We start from the raw sequence: 21,162 nt of genomic DNA, 5'->3' as shown, positions 1-21,162 counted from the left end.
ACTAGCGCATTATCCTTGTGATCTCTTTGGAAAGATGGCGAAGGTGCCAGTCTCCAAAGACATTGCCAGCCCATAGGCATAAAGATAACAAAGACTGAAATTTACAGACAATTTGGGTAAAATATTGACACCAAAATAAAATGACATTATTTACTTTGAGGGAAGAAGTACCTAGCAAATATTTACTTTTTTGCTTCGCTGGAGAGATTCTCAAATTAACAGTGGAAAAAAATGTATGTAGTGCATATACCTTAATTGTCACCTTCAATATCTAAGAATATCAACTTGTGTTGTTTAATTTAACATAAGGATAAATGGTTAAAAATCTCCTAGAAATTCTGTGATTTGCATTGACCTATTTGCTGCTGTAAAAGTCAACAAAGCAGCTGAATGTGATGCATGCAAATGCCCCACCACACAGGTTACATAAAGAGAAGATTATGCAGTGATTGCTCTTTGCTGACATCCATCTTCTGCTCTCTTTTATTCTCTTGCAGTCACATTAGCTGCTTTGAGCCGATACGTCACAAAATGGCTGTTAATACTGACAAAGTCATTCATCCGAGACATAAACCCAGTTCACACTGCGTACACGGCATTTCTGGTAAAGGGGCAAGAAAGGCATTTTACTGGTACAAAATAAATTATTAATTGCTTCATTTTACATAACAAAGCATGGGAAACATATATATATTTACTAATCAATGAATAGCTCAGTAACAGAAAATTATTTTGTTTTACTCTCCCCTTGAGCTCCCCAGAAGGGTACGTAAACGGGACTTCAATAACACTGACAAACATATAGTTGCAAAACAAACCTAGTATTTGGCCTGGATTCTAATTTAATATAATAAAGTATAAAAAAAAAAATATTAATAAAAAAAAGGTTATCTATACATAATTAAAAGTTGAACATATGATATATAAACCACTTTCTTTTCAATCTCTATTTCCAAAACACGGAAAAGAAATATAGAGCAAACATTAAAAAAAAAATATTGTGAGGGAAGTGGGAAAGTACACACTAAAGTTTTACTACCTTGATAAATGGCAATATGCACTTTATAATAAACATGACAAAAAATCCTAATAGACACTGACATTTAGGTACATGCAATTATGATTGAAGAAAATAGTAACATGTCACAGGTTTTTTTATTGTTTGAAATGTGCATAATTTTAATGTGTGTGTGTATATATATATATATATATATATATATATATATATATATACACATATATAAATTTGCCTGTACGCAAAAGTAAGATTTCACAATCCTGTAATAAAGTTTACTATTTTTTTTTGTTCTATGTATAATGTATTTATTTTACTTATTAATGTGGTGAACTAACAGGTAAGAAGAAGAATAAAGAAAGTTGCCAAAGTTAATAGCGAGAGGTGTGAGAAGATGCCCTGTCTAACTGCATCCATGGAGTCACAAAGTAATAATATGACCTGTTAACATTAACCTTGCGTGGGGACAAAAAAAATGAAATAAAACCCAGCAATTCCAGCTTAAAATAGTAATAATGAGAAATGTAGAGAATGTACGTGAGGACTGAGCCCCCCAGGGTGCGGGTGACTGGGGGTCTGAGCAGGGACATGGTGTCTGGAGTAATCATTGCATTGTGGGTGTCAGTACAAGTGACGCCATATTTGCCGGTGCGGCCGCTGTAAACAACAAAAAGTGTCTGCGGGAGACAGACAAGAGACGCTCCAGTGGATTTCAGGACAGTCTATTTGTTGTTGTGGGCGATTCCTCCGCTCTCTCCGCGGCACTCATGTCTCTGGGAATGTCTTACAAGCCCAACCTGAACGCGCAGCTCCCCGGCAACCACGGGGCAGCATCGGGTGAGTGAGGGAGCCGAGGGGCAAGTTTGCCGGGGGGAGCCTGGGGTTCAGGCCCGGGTGGCGGGGGAGGCGGATGATGGGAGATACCTGGGGAGAGCCCCAGCCCGTAGCAGATGCACTGGCCGCCGGTAGGATAGGGTCAGATGCTGCCATTCCTCCGTTGGCTCAGGAGAGGTAAGGGGGAGCTGGGCGGCTCTGGCGCTGGTGGGGAGACTGTGGCCCCGGTGACAGACGCGGCGTAGATGGATCAGCAGGAACCCTTTCATCAAGTCCGTTCCAGCGTCTCCATGATCCCCAGGGCTGCTGATTGATCTGGAAGACGTAAGCGAGGCAGAGACCTCTGCTGGCGGCTTGTGGAAGTACAGGGCGCTGTTGGTGTCTGTAAGGCTGGGAGGAGTAGAAGGGGAATATTAGGTACAGCCCATTATTCCCATCACAGGCAGCCGGTTCACACTTTATTATTTGTCTTACTAACAATGCTATTGTGATTTCTATTATGTTGTAATATTTTGTGATCTGTCTTGGTACAATGTGTCTTTGTTACCAAGATGAGATATCTTGTCAATCAATTCCATTTATTAACAATTATTTTGGTGTGCCCATTAACCATTAGTGTCAGGGGATAATCATATAATGGTGTCAGCATATTAAATAAATTACCTATACATATTTTAAGATAGTATACTCATATAATTGCTCTGCATATAATATAAATATACATTACCCTACACAATACTCAGTGACTAACCTTGTTAATGAAAATGTACAATGCATGCAACAATCTATACCTTACATTGTCAGACATTTAATGGCATCTTTAGCTTCAAAACTATTGTTACATGTATCACTGCTGCTGTCTTAGTAAATATCTAGAACAACTATAATTGTAATATCAGAAAAATATTTTTAGATCATTTTTCTGTAACATGGTTTTGCATTAAATACAGTTATACCCCTTATACACCGGAGCTAAAACCCGGGTTATTGCAGGGTTAACCCAGGTAGCTCCTTGGTGTAAAAGGGGAGAGGGTTGGATCGCCGGGTCGAGTGACCCGGCAATCCAACCCAGATAACTTGTAGGGTCTAACACGGGAGTAACCCGTGAAACCCTGCAGTGTGAACGGCGCACTCCGGGTCACGATGACCTGGAGCACGCCGCATGGCGGCCAATTGGTCCGGATTCAGTGGGCGCTTGGAGATGATGTCATCTCCAAGCGTCCACTTCAATGCCGGAAAAGCCGCGTCTATGCAGACCCGGCTCCGGTGTGAACCCTGTTCCTGGTCAGACCTGGAATTTAGGTGTAAAAGTGGTTAGCAAATAGAAGTAGAGTAAAAAGCGCAATATATATAGAAATCACCTTCAGAGTCCACTGAAATATTTCAATTAGAATTTCAGCAAATGGAATGTTAAAAGCCAGGTTCATATGTGTTATCATTTTGTAGACCAGTAGATCTCAGTCATTTTCCACCTGGGTATCCCCTGGCAACCCATTTGCTTTATTTTTAACCGCAATATTTGCAAAGCAATACATTTGTAAAGAATATAATTGCTATTCAAATATTTAAGCGCCACTTTCTAAAATCAATAAATGTGCTACAAACAAGATTTATAAAAGAAGACACAAGAATAGATTGAATTGTGCATATATATATTTCTGTCCTATTACGATTTATGAAAAAAACGACACATGCTTTCTTTTAAAGGGAAATACTTTTTTAATCTTGTTATCAGAGTCCTACTGTCATGCCTGGGTTATAGATCCCTAGGACACTGTTTTCCCTGTGTGTCTGATTATCACCTGGATATCCCACCTGGCCATTACAGAACATTTTTCAAGTACCTGAATGTCACAGCGGGTACCCCTGGGGTACTAGCACCGTGGTGAAACCTGGTGCAGGGAGAGGTGCAGCCGGCAAAAAGGGGGGGTGGCCTCGCGGACGGACCCCCTGTTTTAGTCACTCTGGGGGTCCCGGAGGTGCGGACTGCCCCCAGGGACCACTCTGTGTGCAGTGCCGGCTCCCACACTGTGTCAGAAGCTGGGTGCTGCATGTAATGCTGCAGTGCAGCACCCGGCACCTGTCGCTGAAGAGGAGTCGGCACTTTGGAATCACCCTTCGGCTGGTGACCCCCGGGTACAGCACACCCCCCCCTTGTGACGCCACTGGGTTGAGAACCACTGTTGTAAACCAACATCTTCCATAATAAAAAAAGCAGTGGAATCCATAAGTGAGTGCACATTGTCTAGGGTAAATGTAATAGGGTGCGGAGTTAGGACATTGGTGAGTCCCGTGTGAGACTGCTCGATGTATTAAAGTAGCAGTCATTTAACATGCAAAACCAGGTTGATTTTTGCATGTTAAATGACTGCAGGGTCAGACTGGCCCACAGGTGCACAGGGGATATCCCTGATGGGCCCCACACTCTCCTCTAGGAATTACTAATATGGTAGAGCAGGATATTGGATGAACTTGAGTTCTTGGTTTGTTTCTATGGACACTACACCAAGATTAGCCCCTGTCCCCTCCTTTATAAAGGGGCCTTGTTCTTTTCATGTCATCTCTAATGGTTGGCTATGTTCCTCTGTGGTGGCTGGCCACACCCCTTAAGTTTGGACCTCTACCAGTGCATTGGCCCCAGTCCAACACTGAATGACTGCTATTATAAAATAATGGACACTCTCGCACGGGACTCGCCAAGGTCTGAACTCCACACTCTTTTACATTTACCCCTATGTGTTTCTGTAAGTGGCTGACTGTACACCCTTTTCTTGAAACAATGTACATTGTGCCCATCACAACTAATGCTGTGTGCACACTAGGTTGCCAATGCGATATGTCTCTGAACATCCCCCTATTATCATGTTCACGATATATTGGCCATTCAATTGAACGACCGATAAACCCAGTGTGTACCCAGTTTGAGCTACTTATATAGGTAAACACTGATAGTTTTCAACTGTTCATTATTCCCAACTAGTACCTGGTGTGGAAACTCTCTCCATGGAGTTGTATGCCATTTAACAATCCTTGAAATGTCCAATCAGTATTATGCAGGATAAAAAAACTATATTGAAATTAAATGTAGCAGGACATATAGAGTAACATAAGCATGTGTCTGTTTGTTTTTGCATAAGACACTTTGTACTGTGCATACATTAGTATCTAGTTTTTGCATATCCCTGGTTTGCATTTCCTAGCATGTGAAGAGGTAAAACGGGATAGACAGGTGGATGCATCTGCTTTAAGGATGAGTATCTCTTGCAGGTGCTGGTCCCCAGGAGTACAGATAAATCATCAGCATGGAATACATTAAGCAATTGGGGGGTAGGGGGGGGGGGGGTTGTTATCCGTGATAGCTGTGTAACATTTGTCTCAACCTGCATTTTTCGCACAGTGATATTTGGACCTGCTTGTAAAGCTGGGCACACACTATATGATGCATATCATGATTTCTACACACAGAGGTACAGTGCTCGGTGTTTCTGGGAGGTGGCTAGTCAGATGCACAAAAATGGTCTGTTTTATGGGAGTGTTGCGGGCGTGTTGCTGAAGTGGTTGTGTACTATCAGCAGAGATGGTAGTTGCAGCAGATGATAGTGTTAACTGTCACAATGAAGCAAATGTGGAATTTGCTGGAAGCAATAGTTCTCCAGATGAATTGATACACCAGAGTGTAATATAACTGGCCAGAGTGTAAGTGATGTTGATTAAATGTATAGTGCAATAGTCTGTGCAGGTGGAGGTTAGTCTCCACGTGATATGCTTAACCAGTTCTAAGGGCACACATTCACTAGCAGACATGGAAACGACTGCACGATTATGACATTGTAATCGTGCTGTCGTTTGTCAGTCTGTGATGTGCTTACACTGTACGAGCAGTCGTTCAGTGTAGGTACATCAATCATCTGCACCATGCTGAACCTGACGCTATCATCAGATTGTCCAGCATGTTTGCACGATGATAGATGTCTAAACGACCAGCGGGCACGCGCATCACTGGTCATTTAAGACATTTTTACCAACGATATGCAAGCGATTTGCAAACTATTTATGAACGATTCAACGATATCGTTATTGTTCAATCGCTCACATAAATCGTCTAGTGGATGGGCACTTTTAGATTTACTATATATCAGTTAGAACAACATGTAGCATGTGACACAGGGAATTATACAGGTGTAACAGCAGTAGATGTAATACACTGTAGCAACCTGGAGCTCAGGGTATTGCTGGACATTATAGTGTGCTGGACGGGATCGCGGTTCTGACTCCTGCAGATAGTAGCACTGATGGTCTAGTGTACAATGGTGGTGGTATAGAGCAGGGTCGTAACTAGGGTGGTGCGGTCGGTGCCCCCAGCTGCCACCTTAATATCTATTTGCCAGGCACCCGCTGCAATGGTTATTAGCAGCAGTGCACCCGACTGTCTGTCTTGATTGCAGTGAGCTCCGGCTCCCGCACGGCGCACTGGCTGTAGGGAGAGAAGTCGAGGAGGAGCTGTTATGTGCGGAAAGATGTCAGCTACCTATGGCGCTGAGAGAACAGAAGACCTGATTCAGCAAGGGATGCAGTTACTTATGCGCACGCAATTGGACGATTAAATCGCACTGCATATGCATCGCAGTGCGCGTGCACAAGCCAGACGCTGCGTTTAGAACTGCGATCGCAGAGGCTACGCAGACCCATGGCAGATTGACAGGAAGTGCCGTTTGTGGGTGGTGACACGGAGATGGTCGGGCGAACACAGGTGTACCAGTGCGTTTCAATGCCGTTGCATGGGCATGCATAAATTAGCCATTGCGATACCAGACGCCATCTGAGGACTCATAGCGTGCGCAGAAGTAAGCAATTCCTGAGTATGGTCTGGGCTTCCCTAACTGTTCGATGTTACTGATTGTTTCGCTATGTTGTCAAAGTATACAAATGTGACTAAGGGGACGTGGGCGTCCTTATGTCAGGCTGCGATCACAGTGTGAATGCATATATTTATTTAACAGCTGATATTAGCAACGCAGTTGTGTGCGTATAAGCAGAATAGCGATCCATAGTGAATCAGGCCCAGAGTCTCTTGTCAGTGCTGGCTGGGTGAGTGCTGTGCATTTCATCTATAATATATATTTGTGTATGTTCTGACAGAAGTCCCGGGAGGGGGGACGGGACACTGTCAATGTGGTCAGTGGGACGTGACATAGAAGTCCCAGGAGAGGGAGGAAGGATATATGAAATATTAACAACACTGCAATTGCTGGAGTATTTTTCTTTGTAAATAATATATAATTCCTAATTTCCTCTGTATTTGTTTAACATAAATATATATATATATATATATATATATATATACACACACAATATAATATAAAAATTACAGGGGTGGCACCTATTCTTGTTCTCGCACAGGGCACCAAAATGTCTAGTTACAGCACTGGTATAGAGTAGTTGTGGGCATACAGCAGGGCACTGTAGGGCTCTGTGGTGGTGACAGTCTACTGGTCCGACCTGTCCTCATGGACGCTGGGGAGTAAAGATGCATGGAGACGGCGTGCATGTCAGAGGTCAGACTTCTCTCAGCTGAGTACCAGCGGGTCCTAGTGACTGCCGGCTCTTGACCTGGATAGTGTTGGAAGGAGGCAGCGCAGAAGCGCACTCTTCCAATATGTACACAGGCGCCTAATTGCTCACATTAGAGGCCATACTCCGCACCTACCATAGGGCTGTTGCAAGTTTTGCTAGTGGTTAAAGATGCACCAAGCGGTATTACAGTGTCTTAAGATGTTAAAAGTGGGCGTCTCAGGCCTTGCACAGTCAGACACACAATTGTACACCAGGGGAAGGTGTTTACTAGCATTAGCATATAGTCGCAGGCGTGACTACGGCAAAAGACGCTAAAGAAGTTGCAGCAGGTGCGACTCAGAATTAGCCCAATTGTGTCTTGTGTAGCTCAATATCCAGCTAACCACATTACCTCATCCTCATACACTGTTGCTAATGTCATAGAAATTAGTCCCTCTCGGCTCACCAAGTCCCTGGCGACTCATCCTCACAGAGCGTCTTTCTCGCTCAAAATGTGCATCATAAAACAACTAGGAGTGACAAAACTACATTTGCTAGATTACAATGACTAATTGATGTGCAACATTTGTATCTGTGTGTGTGACTGAGTGTAAATCTGTGTAAGGGCTGCGATGCAGTGTCCGCGGCTTTTTATCAAGCCAAGTACCGTGGTGCTTGATCTGCGACTTTGTACATGTTTAAAACTAATTCCAGTGCATTTAAAGTCACATCCCAGCGCCTCTAGTATACTGTGGTGTTTCACTGTGTCTGCGATGCGAATAAGATGCAAAATGTAAAAAAAAACGCTGTACGCTACTCCTCTCGGTGCACCTCGGTTGCGCAGGGCATCTCCTGCCATGTGGTATATAGACACTAGGGGGTATATTTACTAAAGGTCGATTTTAAATCTAAATCGATGTTGTATTTCTGGGGCTAAATCACACATTTGCTAACACTTAAAAAAAAAATTATTTTAGTAAACGTGTGATTTAGCCCCAGAAACACAACATCGATATTGATCAATTTTGAAATTGATTAAAATCGACATTTAGATTATACCCCTGCGTGTATGAGGACCCTTGTATATTGCAGACCAGGTGGGCTGTCATTTTATTGTGGTATGGATGAATTGCACTGAACTAGGTCCTTAGGGAGAACAGGAAGTTAGATGATAGACACTTAAATAGGTCATATCAGGAGCAGGTGTTAGTGGTGCGCGGAGTGTGTTGTAAATGATGAGGATGAGACTGGGCTCCAATTACAGACAGAAAAAGGCTGCACAACTTGGCAATTGTAGATTATATTAATTACCCTAAAACTGATTGGTGTAATGGGACTTCTAGCACTTAGCTAATTTCCCCATGCTGAAGTCATCAGTTCAGGTCATAAACTGCAATAGTTTTTTTTTCTCAAAAAAGACACAGAACATAAATTAAAGTCTTAAAATTATTTTTAATTAATACATTACCAATTTGTTCCTGAGAGGAACAAGTGCAAAAGAATGAATCGTATACCAATGTAGCTTACTTTAACGGCAAAACTAATGCAGAATATATTAAAAATATTAATTAGAATGGATCAAATCTTAATTTGTGAGCTACAAGGAATGCAGGACTTGAAAATTGGCAATGAGATTGGCTCAAATAGAAAGTAATATAAAATAGTATCAGCAACAACCAGAAATAACCTTTAGAAAGATTGCTTGTGACACTAAGGCTGGGTATCGTCCGTTCCATCGAAAGAGCAATATATATCAGCAATATATATCTAATGCATCGCCAGGTGTGTACAGATGATATGTCTGTGAACGACGTCGTTCACAGATATATCGCATTTGCCCTTCAGCACAGCCGATGCACATATATCTGCACGCCTGGCTGTGTGTATAGGTGACCTGCCGACCGCCCAAACACTGCATGGACTTGTCGGTGACTGACAGACATCTCAACTGGGCAGGCAACTGAAATGTCCGCCCAGTTGTGATATTAGCCCAGACACATTGGTCAAACGATTGGAAAGTCTGTATGCATTTACTGATCGTTTGGTAGGCCAACTCATTGACCAGGTGTGTACCTACCTTAACTGTGGTTACATGTGATAGCTGAGAGTTTAGGGTTCCCTTACTATCAGTAACCTTTTGTTATTGACCACTCCTACTGCCTGTACTCTACCAACGGACAGTGAGTGCCAACTCCGCACTGGTTGATAGTAGTCGCTGCCATCAGGATCATTCACTGGTATTATTATTATCCTTTATTTATGTGGCACCACAAGGGTTCCGCAGCGCCTTACAAAGTACATAAACAAATGAGCGAACAAGAAAACAGTGACTTACAGTATAAAACAATGCATAACAAGGACATCGTTTATAAACATTGCTGCATTAGCTATCATAACACTTAACAAGCAGCAGGGTGTAAACAACCAAGTGTTAGGTGCCCTTGTGTGGAGTTAGGAGTAGATGACAGTAAGAGTTAAGGGGCCCATACACTACAGACGGATCGCCACGTTCCTGTGATCCTGCAACCCGGCATTGCAGGATCGGTGAAATCCATCATGTTGGATTCCACTGATTTTCTGATCACGATCAAAATATTGTCATGATTTGCACATCAAACGGATCGCAGAACACCGATGGCCGCCGGGCATTTCCGACCGGAGAATCGGTGTTTCCAATCAGATTTCAGGATCGCGCGACCAGTTTGTAGGTGTATGGGGGCCTTAAGGGAAGAAGAAGCACATGAGGGAAGAAGGCCTTGCTCGTGAGAGCTAACATTCTAAAAAAGTGAGGGGCAGACAGACAGTGGTGACACAGATAGGGTTGACAGTGAGGAAGGAGCATGGAGCAGAGGGTTAGGATGAGAGCTGAAAGGCAATGATGAAGTAGTGGGTCTTGAGAAACTGTTTGAAGATTTGTAGAGAGGTGGAGAGTAGCTGGAGCTTGGTTCTGGGTGTTGTATATAGCTGCTGCAGCACCTCTTTGTTGGTGACTATGGCTGGTACTTCCCGACCTCTACAGTAAAATGTTTGTGTAATATTGACCAATGGATTTTACCTCCATTGATTTATATATGAAAAGGAAAATTTTGGTTCAATCATCCTTTAAGCTGCACTACACTTATACATTAGATCTTATTAACTGTTTTTTTTCTGTGGCTCCTGCCAAATACTGGTGGGAAGGAGGTGAGTGCGATAGAGATTTTAGGTTATGATTGGTCCTCCTGCTCACACCCACTTCTGCGTTATCATCAAGAAGGTTCTAGCTAGGGGAGGGAGGAGGTTCATAAAATGTTATGTGTAGATGGTTGTGCAACTTTAAACTGAAACCAGGTAATGCTGCCATGTCGGAGAAGCTGCCGGCGACAGCTGGCAGCTCTCTCGGCCTGCCCATCGGTTTCCACGGCAACCTCTCCCCAGCCTGGCCAGGCTCCCCATGTCTACAGGAAGGCAATCTTCCTGCAGCCTTAGCTCTAGGAGATCCGTGCCATTGCGGGCATTCTTCCACGGCCATCTACTGGTCGGCGCCCACAGTGACAGTCTGCATCGGGCTCTGCAGCACAGCTGTGGTTGGACAATGAATTAGGAATTTTTTTGTTTCTTTTTTTTCTACATTTTTTTTATAAAATAATGGCAAATACACAAATTGAATACTTTATATACACTTATTTTTTTTATTTAATAGCTTTTGCATGCATTAAGTTAGCATATACCTCTGCTAGTACTCGGTTGGGCCACCCTTGGCTTTGATAACAGCTTTTACTCGGTGCGGCATGCTCTCAATATGTCTTTCTTATCTAATGGCCCCCATACATCAGTGATAGATCGCCACAATGTTGCGAACTGCAACCTGGCTCTCAGGATCGGTGAAATCCAACATGTTGGATTTCACAGATTTGCCGATCACGATCAAAATATGATCATCGGTGAAATTTAACATGGTGGATTTCACCGATCCTGCGACGGATCGCGGAACACCGATGGCCGCTGGTCGGCATTTCTGACCGGCGGATCGGTGTTTCCGATCTGATCACAGCATTGTGCAATCTACCGGCAAGTGTATGGGGGCCTTAACTCTTTGAGTCTATCATCATGATACCAAACCTGAATCAGTCATTCAATCAGCTGTCGCTTATTTGTGCAGACAATTTCACTGATTGAATCTTTCCTGACAAATTTTTTTAATTGGATTCATGATGGGACTATGTCCAACAGGGATGTCGTTTCTACAAAGGGACTCTAATACCACCTTTGCCGTATGGCATTGCGCTACATCTTGCATGAATATTCCATAATATCCCAGAAACAACTCTCTTATCTGGGGGATAAGACGACTGCTCATTGTACTGCTCCTATCTCATCATGCCTTGAACAATGGGCCTGATTCAGAGCCGGATGCTCTTTCAGAGCGCTCGCTCTGAATCAGGCCAGCATTTTTTTTGTGAGCTGGCTGCTTGCTAAGCTGTGAGTGACCACCCACAGCTTTTGCGAGCGGCCAGGTGATTGTCGCGATGGTCGTGACTATCGGGCTTGCGACAAGACCCTTGTGGTAGGGTCTCGTACATCGCAAGCCCTAGTGAGCTTACTGCTCTAATAGAGCCGGAAGCTCACTACTGAGGCCGCCCCCAAACGGCAGGCGTTCCTTCTCGCACCCCGTTTTGGTGCGGGACCCGTAGCGACGGAGCGCCCGTCGCTGGCTGAGTCTAGCGCATGCCGGTGCCGGTGTGCACATGCGCAGTGAGGGACCATCGACCCGCTTGCGACCGCTTTGCGCTCGCGAGCGGGTCTGAATCAGGCCCAATGTACAATATCCCTGGGCCTTGTGCTGAAATAACACTCCACACCATAATCTTCTGTGGATGCTCCACAGTTTGCTTGACACACTCAGGAAGGAGCTCCTCACCAGGTCTTCGTTAAACATATTGGTTGCGTTCGTCCATAGTCTGTAGAGAACTCTTGACAGGAAAGCGCATCTATAATTAGCAAATTGTGTTAAAGTGTGTACCAGATGTTTAACTGGTTTCTATGACACAGATTTTTGAAAAGTATGAGTGAATTACACAGGGTTTACTGGTTATTGTAGAATACTGCAGGCAGATACACACTATTTGTACCTATACAGAGAGAGGGCTGAATAAGTCAATTGATTTGACCTTTTGTGGATAACAAATGATTCACTGCTGAGAACTGCAGAATGAATGGCAGTGGAGATTGATCCCAGGTGCACAAAGATCGGCATATTTGTAACATAAAAAATAGTTACTATGTGTTACATTTTCATTCTAGTAACCAGCAGGTTTCAAAATATTTAAGAGCCACTTGCGGATAGCAGTGTATTTTCAGGTATAGAGGGTTTGGAGAGATATCCACCAATAAATTGAGGTTGATAATTGACCTGGATAATAATACACCTCCAATACCAAAAGCTGCATTCTAGCTCAAGGCCCACATTCCAAGGACTGGAGTGAATACCCTATATTTGAGGTGTCCGTTTTTTAACTGACAATATAAACTACATGCATGTTACAGTACATATTACTTCACATTCTCTTTTTAGAATTTGCTTTTAATCTATGTGTCAAGGTGCATACACACACAACGATTTTTTGAACAATTATCGTTAAATGATATCGTTTAACGATAATCATTTGTAAAAATCGTTCACTTTCTGAGTCAAACGATGAACGATTATCGTTCATGCGCGTTCACGTTTGTAGTTTGTAGTTCAGTCAGACTTGTCAACTGAACGATTTTCAGTAAGTTAATATGCAAAAATCGTTTGTAGTTCTAAAAATCGTTCATTACATTTAGTAAATGAACAACTTTAGTAAACGATTTTAGTTAATTTTTTCAAGGGAAAAAATCGTTTACTAAAATCGTTCATTAACTAAATTGTTGTGTGTGTATGCAGCTATTAATGTATTATATTAGGAGATACTGCTTATTGAGTGACCCACTTTAGAATACTACCTCTTTTTCTTGCAATTAGCAAATACAGTAAAAGTTAGAATTATGGAGCATACACACGGTCAGATTTGTCAGATCTGTCAGATGAACGATTTTACCAAAGATTTGAACGATTGAATGATTTTTGACTGCATTAAAATGAATGGAATCGTCCAAGTCTGACTGCAAACTCATCAGATGTCAGATATCGTTATCTGACCATCGGGAACGCGCATCGTTCAAATCGTGCATCTAACAGATAAGTCAGATTTTCCTTCAGATATGAACGATTGAACGATTTTTTAAATCGTTATCGTTCAGATCTGAAGAAAAACCTGTGTGTATGCACCATTAATAACTGATCTTCGATGTAAACCGTCCTCCTTTGCCAAAAAATGTGTATATTTCAGAGCATCTTGTTAATAAAAATATACTGTAAATCATTACAATCCATTAATTCTGTTTGGAAACACACAAATGAGCCAATAATATTTCAGAAAATGTATTTCTTACCTTGGCCTAGTCATCCGCAGTCCAAGTTTTATACTTCTTGACACAAGCTAGGCGTTTTTTCCTCATTGCTGGTGTCAGCTTCGGTTTCTTGACTGATTGACAAGCTCTAAACCATAACTCTGCAAGCTGCCTTCGAACAGTTTTTAAAGAAACGTTAGCTCCCACTTCCTTCCACATCATCACATGGTTGGCTGGCAATTTTCAGTTCTCAGTTGCAATATTCTTGAGCAGTCTGTCCTTTATGGATGTAGTTTTATGACTGCTTTCATAGTTTGAATGCTTTGTTGGGGTTACTAGTTCTCCTAGTTTCAACTTCCTCTTAACTCTTCCTACACTCTGAGGTGTAACTTTAGCAGTGCATGCAATTCCGCGTGCAATTCCGCGTGCATTCATACCAGAATGTTGAAGCACAGCCTCTATTTCACGCTTTTTTCGTGGACTCATACCTTAGTTTTTCCCATTTTCCTCCCCGTAACAAAAATCTAAGAAATATATCTACAAACAAGTGTAAACGGGCCTTAATTTATTATAATAAATATCAGTATTGTTTAAGAAATTTCTCTGAGAATACAGTAACAAAGGAAATAGCGGGAAGATAATTTAGCGAGGTTGTGCTGCCACCTGGTGAAACAATATGGCAACAAACTGCTTAAATGAAACTATAGTGTTGTATGTTTACATCACAGACTATAAATCAGAACATATTTACTATATATTCACTGTTTTTGATCTACAAACCTCAGAAATACACAAGTTTTAAAATCCCTAATTCACTGTCCAACCACTGTATGTGTGTGTGTGTATATATATATATATATATATAACACTGAAACACTTAAATAAAAGATTCATACTGCAAACTTGGCACTCACCTGATTTATTCTAAACTGTAATTTTGTCATCTTATTCCCCAGATGCTCATTAACTGATATGCTTGGGTGTGGTTCTGTCTATTTTAAGAAGGAAACATGGATGAAGCATAATTTGTATCTCAAATCTGTGTTGATACCACAGTCCAAGGTTTAAGGATAACCATGCTTGGGCACAGGTGACGTAATTAGTGCCTTAGACTTTTGATTTTAACCATCTGTGCTCAACCATGGATATCTTTAAAACCTGGACTGCTAGGGTGCCTTGAGGTCCTAGTTTGCGAACCTCTGTCATAAGCATTATCTATTTAAACCTCATTCAGTATCATTTTATTAACAAATCTGCATTTTTGTTTAAAACATGTATACTGAATTTTATTTAATTATCTATTATATTCATCATTTCATAATAAAAAAATGACATTTTTAGAAAAAATATTGGTCAGTTAAGTGGTTAAAAACACAAAAGAAAAATATTGGGGGAAACATTTACTCTTATTACTCATTTTCCCAGTACTCTGCTCAGTATATGGAGACTTACTGGCCCTACAGGAAATTTGTACACAGCTCCTTAAGTCCATGGAAACTTGCACACATGATCATTTGCACAATTAACAAAACTATAGGCGCTGTTGAATCACTATTAAGTCACAACATGTGTGTACACCTTATTTTAGATTATAAACGTATATCTTTATTTCTAACTCTTTATTTTTCAACAGCAGTAAGTGCACATTCTCCATCTACAAGCATGGGACTGTCCGTTCAATACAGGCAGCTGGTGAATGACTATGGACCTCCTTCTTTAGGGTACACACAGGTAAAACAGAAGTTAAGCCATGTTGACCATTTACTTGCCATTATAATAGAATCTGTGTGCAAAGCACATTAATTATATAAATCTGAACCCCACCTTGGCTGATTTTGGTATACTAGGGGCAGCTATTCTGCGCAGTAAGATATGAACTAAATGCAGATATTTCTTTGCAGTCTGAAGAGCTTCAAGGAAAACTCCATGTTAAATGCACCTCTGGGGCTTACTGTGCAGGTTTACCCGTAGATTTCAGGCACTTAACCTGGAATCTAAGGGTTGATGCATGTTAGCCGTGGGTTTACTACACAGGGAAATTGGCTAATGATTGAATAGCTCTGGGCGTTAAACCACTGTGACGGTCTTTATAAAATACAGGAGCACAATGTAGACATTATAGACATACTAATCGCATGTATGTTATACTCTGTAATATTATCATACTATATTATATCTGTAATAAGCATGAGCCTATATTGTATCTATAAAGGGTGTAGGGAATGCGGCGCACACGTGCCCCTGTGCCCAGGGGGGCCTACACCGCACACCCTGCACCCATATATTGTTATACTTCCCTGTCTGTAGTCTCCACAGTGCTGCTCTGCAGAGCAGCCAAAATCACTGGGAAAATGGCAGCGCCCATTTTCCCAGTGACTTGCGCATGTGCAGTACTGTACTGGATTTCCAGGGTACTGCGTGTGCAGTACCCTGGAAATAAGGCGCTGGCGCCATTTTCCGAACCCGAGCTTGCGCAGTAGATTCTGGCACAGAGCGAGAATCTACTGCGCTGCCAGAGAGGAGGGGGCCCGCACTGAGCCTGCACACAGGCCCTCTCCTCTCTTAAAACGCCCCTGGCATGAGCCTTGGGCCAGCATCCCTCCTATTTATTCCTTCATGCTTTTTTTATTCTGTAGCTTTCAACTAGATCCTACCAGTATTACTTATAACTTTTAAGCAGATACATCTGTTATAGAATTGGGTAGTTAGTGTAGATAGTTACCCATGTGAAAGAAGTTACATAGTTGTGGTAGATATGCAGTCACAATTTAATCAAAATGTAAATTAAGAACCTCATGTTTATTTCATATATATATTAATATTACAGAGTCTAATACGCAATGTTTGCTTTTGCGATTAGTATTTCTTTAGTGTCTAAAGTGTGCTCCTCCAGTCTTGTCCTGATTCCCTTTCCTGATTTGGCTTATTATCCTTTCCTAATTGCATTGCATCTGTTTCTTACTTTGTGAAAACAAATTATTATTTATTGTGAGAACTAATGGAAGATTTAGTAAATAGAGTATAGTAAAAGAACATAAAACATGAGAACGTAAATTGGAAACAAATGTAATGAATGGGCCTGGTGGGAGGAAATGCTCCACCTGCTCCAAGTGCTCAAAAATGAGCCATACATTTATTATACATAATTCCCAGCAAGGTCAAACATGGCCTGGAAGGTCGCTAAGCCTAAAGTGAAAGGGAATATGGTCTAGCAGAAGGCGGCTCTCAGCCCTGTCCTGATTTGTACATTTGAATATGTTTCCACTGATTTCCTGCAATGAGAATGGATGGTAAATTGCTGGCTCTGTGGCATCCAACATCCATCTAAGTTCCACAAGGTCAGTAATAGAAAGAAAGCTGAGGAGGCTAATTAGAGTGGGCCCCCAAGACTCAGAGAGCTGGAATTTCCCAGGTAAATCCACTAAGCTATAGGATCCCAATGTAAGGTACTGAAACGCACTCTCCAAATGGTGATGTCTTCCAAGAATAGCAGGCACACGAGAGGTTTGTGGGGATTCCTCAGTGTTTTCAGCTACATCCCTTTCTCCCTCCAGATTAGGTGGTTTGGATGAGTTAAGGTGCGTATCCATTAGGCGAGTAAACATCGTTATCGTTCAATCGCTTGTTAATCGCCTGCAAATCGTTCACAAATCGGCCTGGTAAATGTAAAAAACGACCAGCGATGCATGTGCCCGCTGGTCGTTTTTGCCAACTATCATCGCCAGTACATGCTGGTCAACCTTGACGATCACGTCAGGTTCAGCATGTACGGGGAGGATGGATGTGCCTACAAATGAATGACTGAACGTTCAGTGTAGGCACATCACAGACGTAGAAACGACAGCACGATTACAATGTCGTAATCGTGCTCTCGTTTCTATGTCTATTAGTGGATACGCACCTTTAGAATCCATTCTAGCTAGAAAGTGGTTAATTTGGCCTCAGTATGTTCAAATATTGTATCAAATTGAGGCATAATAATTCTAGCAAAAGCTTCGACCAGTTCCGCGATCGATGAGGGGGTTTGAAATAATTACTTTTATGTTCTAATTGATATTTATGATATAATATTCTTGCAATGCATATTACTACTATGCATTTTCTCAGATTTGTTTTTGTTTCTTATATTGTTTTAGGGTACTACTAGTAGTCAGGTACCACAAAGCAAGTACGCAGAACTTCTTGTCATCATAGAGGAGCTGGGTAAAGAAATTAGACCAACTTATGCTGGCAGTAAAAGCGCAATGGAGAGACTAAAGCGGGGTAAGGATGTTCTACAGTATATCACAAGAGCTACTAAGTTCCATGTGCTCAATTTGCACTTCTATTTTGAGAACACCAGTACTTTATTATACAGTATTTAAAAGTGGGAATAGTTGACAGTGCAATAATGCTTTGTAAAGGAAACTGCAACAAGACACTGAAACCAAGTAATAGATACCAAAATAATATTTGTTTCACCTGTATTTGCATATTTATTATAACAATAAAGTAAAAAAACAAAACTGCAAATATATAATATTTAGGGCCTGATTCTGAGCCACACACAATTTTGAATGTGACCGTAAGTAGTGATTTTCAGCAAACTGAGCATACATCGTGGGGTTGCATAAGCATCTTTCAGCGCTTACAAGCTATTCTAAATCATACAGATCACAGTCTTTTCTGTGTGTCCATCAAATGAACATTACTGGGTAGCATGCGCACATAAGAGACTGTAGCCATGTAGCCAGAGTTGCTACCTATTCTGAGTTGTGCATTTGCAAATGTCAAGTTGTCAGATCTCCTGCACCTAGGAATAGGGTAGATGTAGCCGCATTAGCATTCAGTTTGCTTCAGGCGTCCGGCATTGTGGGTGTATTACAGGCGACTCAGAATCAAGCCCTTAATCTCTAACCCACCTTAAAGGCTCCAATTTTAAGTGATACGCTACAACCTACACGTACATGTATCTTAATAAATATAACATTTTCCTAATGTCAATCCTCATGGTGTTTTTAATTAAAGTCTATTGATAGTATGAACTTTTTTAATTGTTTTTGCTCCTTCCTAGGAGAAACCATTTACAAGCATGAGCAGATTGCCACATTTGGGGCTGAATCCAATAACCCACCCCCGCATGCAAGAGGGGCAAGTTACCATTGCAGTGGTGTGTAACCGCCAGCATTTGCACTCGCCCTCCTCGCGGCTCGGTCTTGCTTCAGATTTGTGTATTTTTGTACTCAGCCCAATGGGCCTGCAAACAAATATCCACAAATCCTGGGGTACCGTAAGTGTTGCATATAGCCATGCTTAGTCGCTGAGGCAAGAATATCGCACCTAATTGGATTGAGCCCTTGGATTTCCATGGAATCTCCATGGGCTAAATGTAATAGCTTGCGATCTTCAGCCGCTGTGGGGATTTATGCAAGTCTCCCCATATTTTTAAAGCGGCAGTCATTTTAAAAGGCTAAAGCAAGCTGGTTTAGCATTTAATATGATTGCCACTTTCAAAATACGGGCAGACTCGTATAAATCCCTGCAGCGACTGGAGATCACAAGCCGTTACATTTAGCCCCATATGTTCATGTGTTGGAGTTGGGGTGTGATGAGGGGAGAGCATACAAAACTAGGGCCAGCTCCTGGTACTAGAGGACATGACCAAGCGTGGGGGAATGCCATTAGTATTGACTCAAGGAGATGTTCTTTTAAAGGTGAAGTTAGCCTTTATAAAAATACATTTTAACAAAGGGCTATTGGGTATATGTAATCTAAAAAATTTACTAATTACATAGGTGAGTTTTGGGTGTTTATGTATTTATTTTTTGTAAAATAAAATGACAAACGCTAGCCACTCATTTGTTTTAGTGAACTTTACTTGATATTATAGTTTGTTCTGGCTGTTGACACCAGAGTTTAGAGATTTCTGCCATTATCAAGTGTCAGTTTCCTATCGCAAATTAGATTGATACTGCTGTGATTCTATGTACTAAGCTGCCTAGTTATATGGCATGGATTGGATGTGCCACGTCTGTATTACACCAATGTAATTAGATACGAATGTCTGCAGCATGATAATTATTAGCACTGAAACTTTCATATGTAATTATGTTGGGGTAGTGAATCAGTCATGACTTAGCTGGAGCCAAAAGTGCACTCTTCTGTGTACAGCTATGAACATCCAGAGGAGCCATTTTGTCCACTATGGAGGAAAAGAACACCAGGGAAAGGGCCCCACTAACTAAGGAAGGGCCTCACATTTGCATCAGGACATATCTGAAAGAAGATATGTCTTAACTAATATAAGCAGAAAAAGATATTCAGATCTACAGAGATATGTAAAACACAAGATAACACTGGTATCATTGGATTTTGCTGACCTTTTTTATATCTTGCTAATAAAACACAATTTTTCCTCAGGAATTATTCACGCAAGAGGTTTGGTACGAGAATGTTTGGCTGAGACAGAGCGAAACGCCAGATCCTAGCTGGGCCAAATACCACCTTCTTTCAAGCATACAAAGCTATTTCCGGATTTTATAAACCTTCAGGGCAGTCTTTCTAAATATTTAGCCAGTGGGATTCACAAAACTTTTTGTGATCTCACTAATGTACTGTAAAGCTGCTAAACACAAGATGCAATTTTTATTACAAAACAGAATTTCCGTATATAAAAAAGTATTGCTGACTCTTAGATAGAGTCCAAGGGAATTCTTGAGATCTTGCATCATAAGCTACAATATATTTTGATTATCTTTCTTGTACATTAATATCCAGGTTTACCAACTTTTATGCATTATGATTAGATGCTTAATAACTTATGCTGGTTTTACAAGAAGAATGCATGTTTTCCTTTGTCAATAAATTTCAGTATTTAAATAAAGTAACGCAATCCCGGATTACTCTTAAAAAAAATTAATAATAATTCAACCGTCAGAACTTTTAGACTTTGACATTTGTATATATAATTTTGAAATCAGTCAGGACCTATTTTAAGTCTTAACTCTAGATCAGTCTCTGACATAGATGGTTGCTATAATATTTGAAGCATAAGTGTCTTTTTCCCCAAAAAAATATATAATGACATGATATACCATTGACATTTTATATTTAGTTTTGTTTTAAGAGGTTTGTATCATTGACCTATGCATCTGCATGTCTGTAAACGCTTTGCTAACCATTCAACATGCATGTGTTCCTTAACTTAAAAAGGGCACAATTACTTTTCTATAGGTGGATTTAAAGATCTTACTTATGGTTATTAATACTTATTCACATTAGGCTGTAAGTGTTGGTGGAGAAATATGATGGAGTCTAAACTATTTGCATCTTTGTATGTATTTATTACTTGATGTAATAAAGCTTAT

At 41.2% G+C, this 21,162-nt stretch overlaps 1 protein-coding gene across 4 annotated transcripts; it reads left to right on the top strand.

Moving 5' to 3' along the window:
* The first annotated feature begins 1,631 nt into the window (after window positions 1-1,631).
* CDK2AP1 (cyclin dependent kinase 2 associated protein 1) lies at window positions 1,632-21,162 on the top strand. Of its 4 annotated transcripts, none has more exons than XM_088449136.1 (4): window positions 1,632-1,852; window positions 15,453-15,547; window positions 17,953-18,079; window positions 20,216-21,162. In XM_088449136.1, exons 1-4 carry the CDS (start codon window positions 1,783-1,785, stop codon window positions 20,281-20,283), a joined length of 360 nt encoding a protein of 119 aa, XP_088305262.1. In that variant the 5' UTR covers window positions 1,632-1,782; the 3' UTR covers window positions 20,284-21,162. The 4 variants fall into 4 exon arrangements, with proteins under 4 accessions (XP_088305262.1, XP_088305261.1, XP_088305264.1 ...); XM_088449135.1 differs by having other exon boundaries at window positions 1,636-1,852; window positions 15,450-15,547; window positions 20,216-21,161; XM_088449138.1 differs by lacking the exon at window positions 1,632-1,852 and adding an exon at window positions 4,444-4,593 and having other exon boundaries at window positions 15,450-15,547.

Source organism: Taudactylus pleione, unplaced genomic scaffold, assembly GCF_031769625.1.
Source record: "Taudactylus pleione unplaced genomic scaffold, aTauple2 ptg000479l, whole genome shotgun sequence".
Taxonomy (NCBI): Eukaryota; Metazoa; Chordata; class Amphibia; order Anura; family Myobatrachidae; genus Taudactylus; species Taudactylus pleione.
This window is presented reverse-complemented; position numbering and strand designations above follow the sequence as displayed.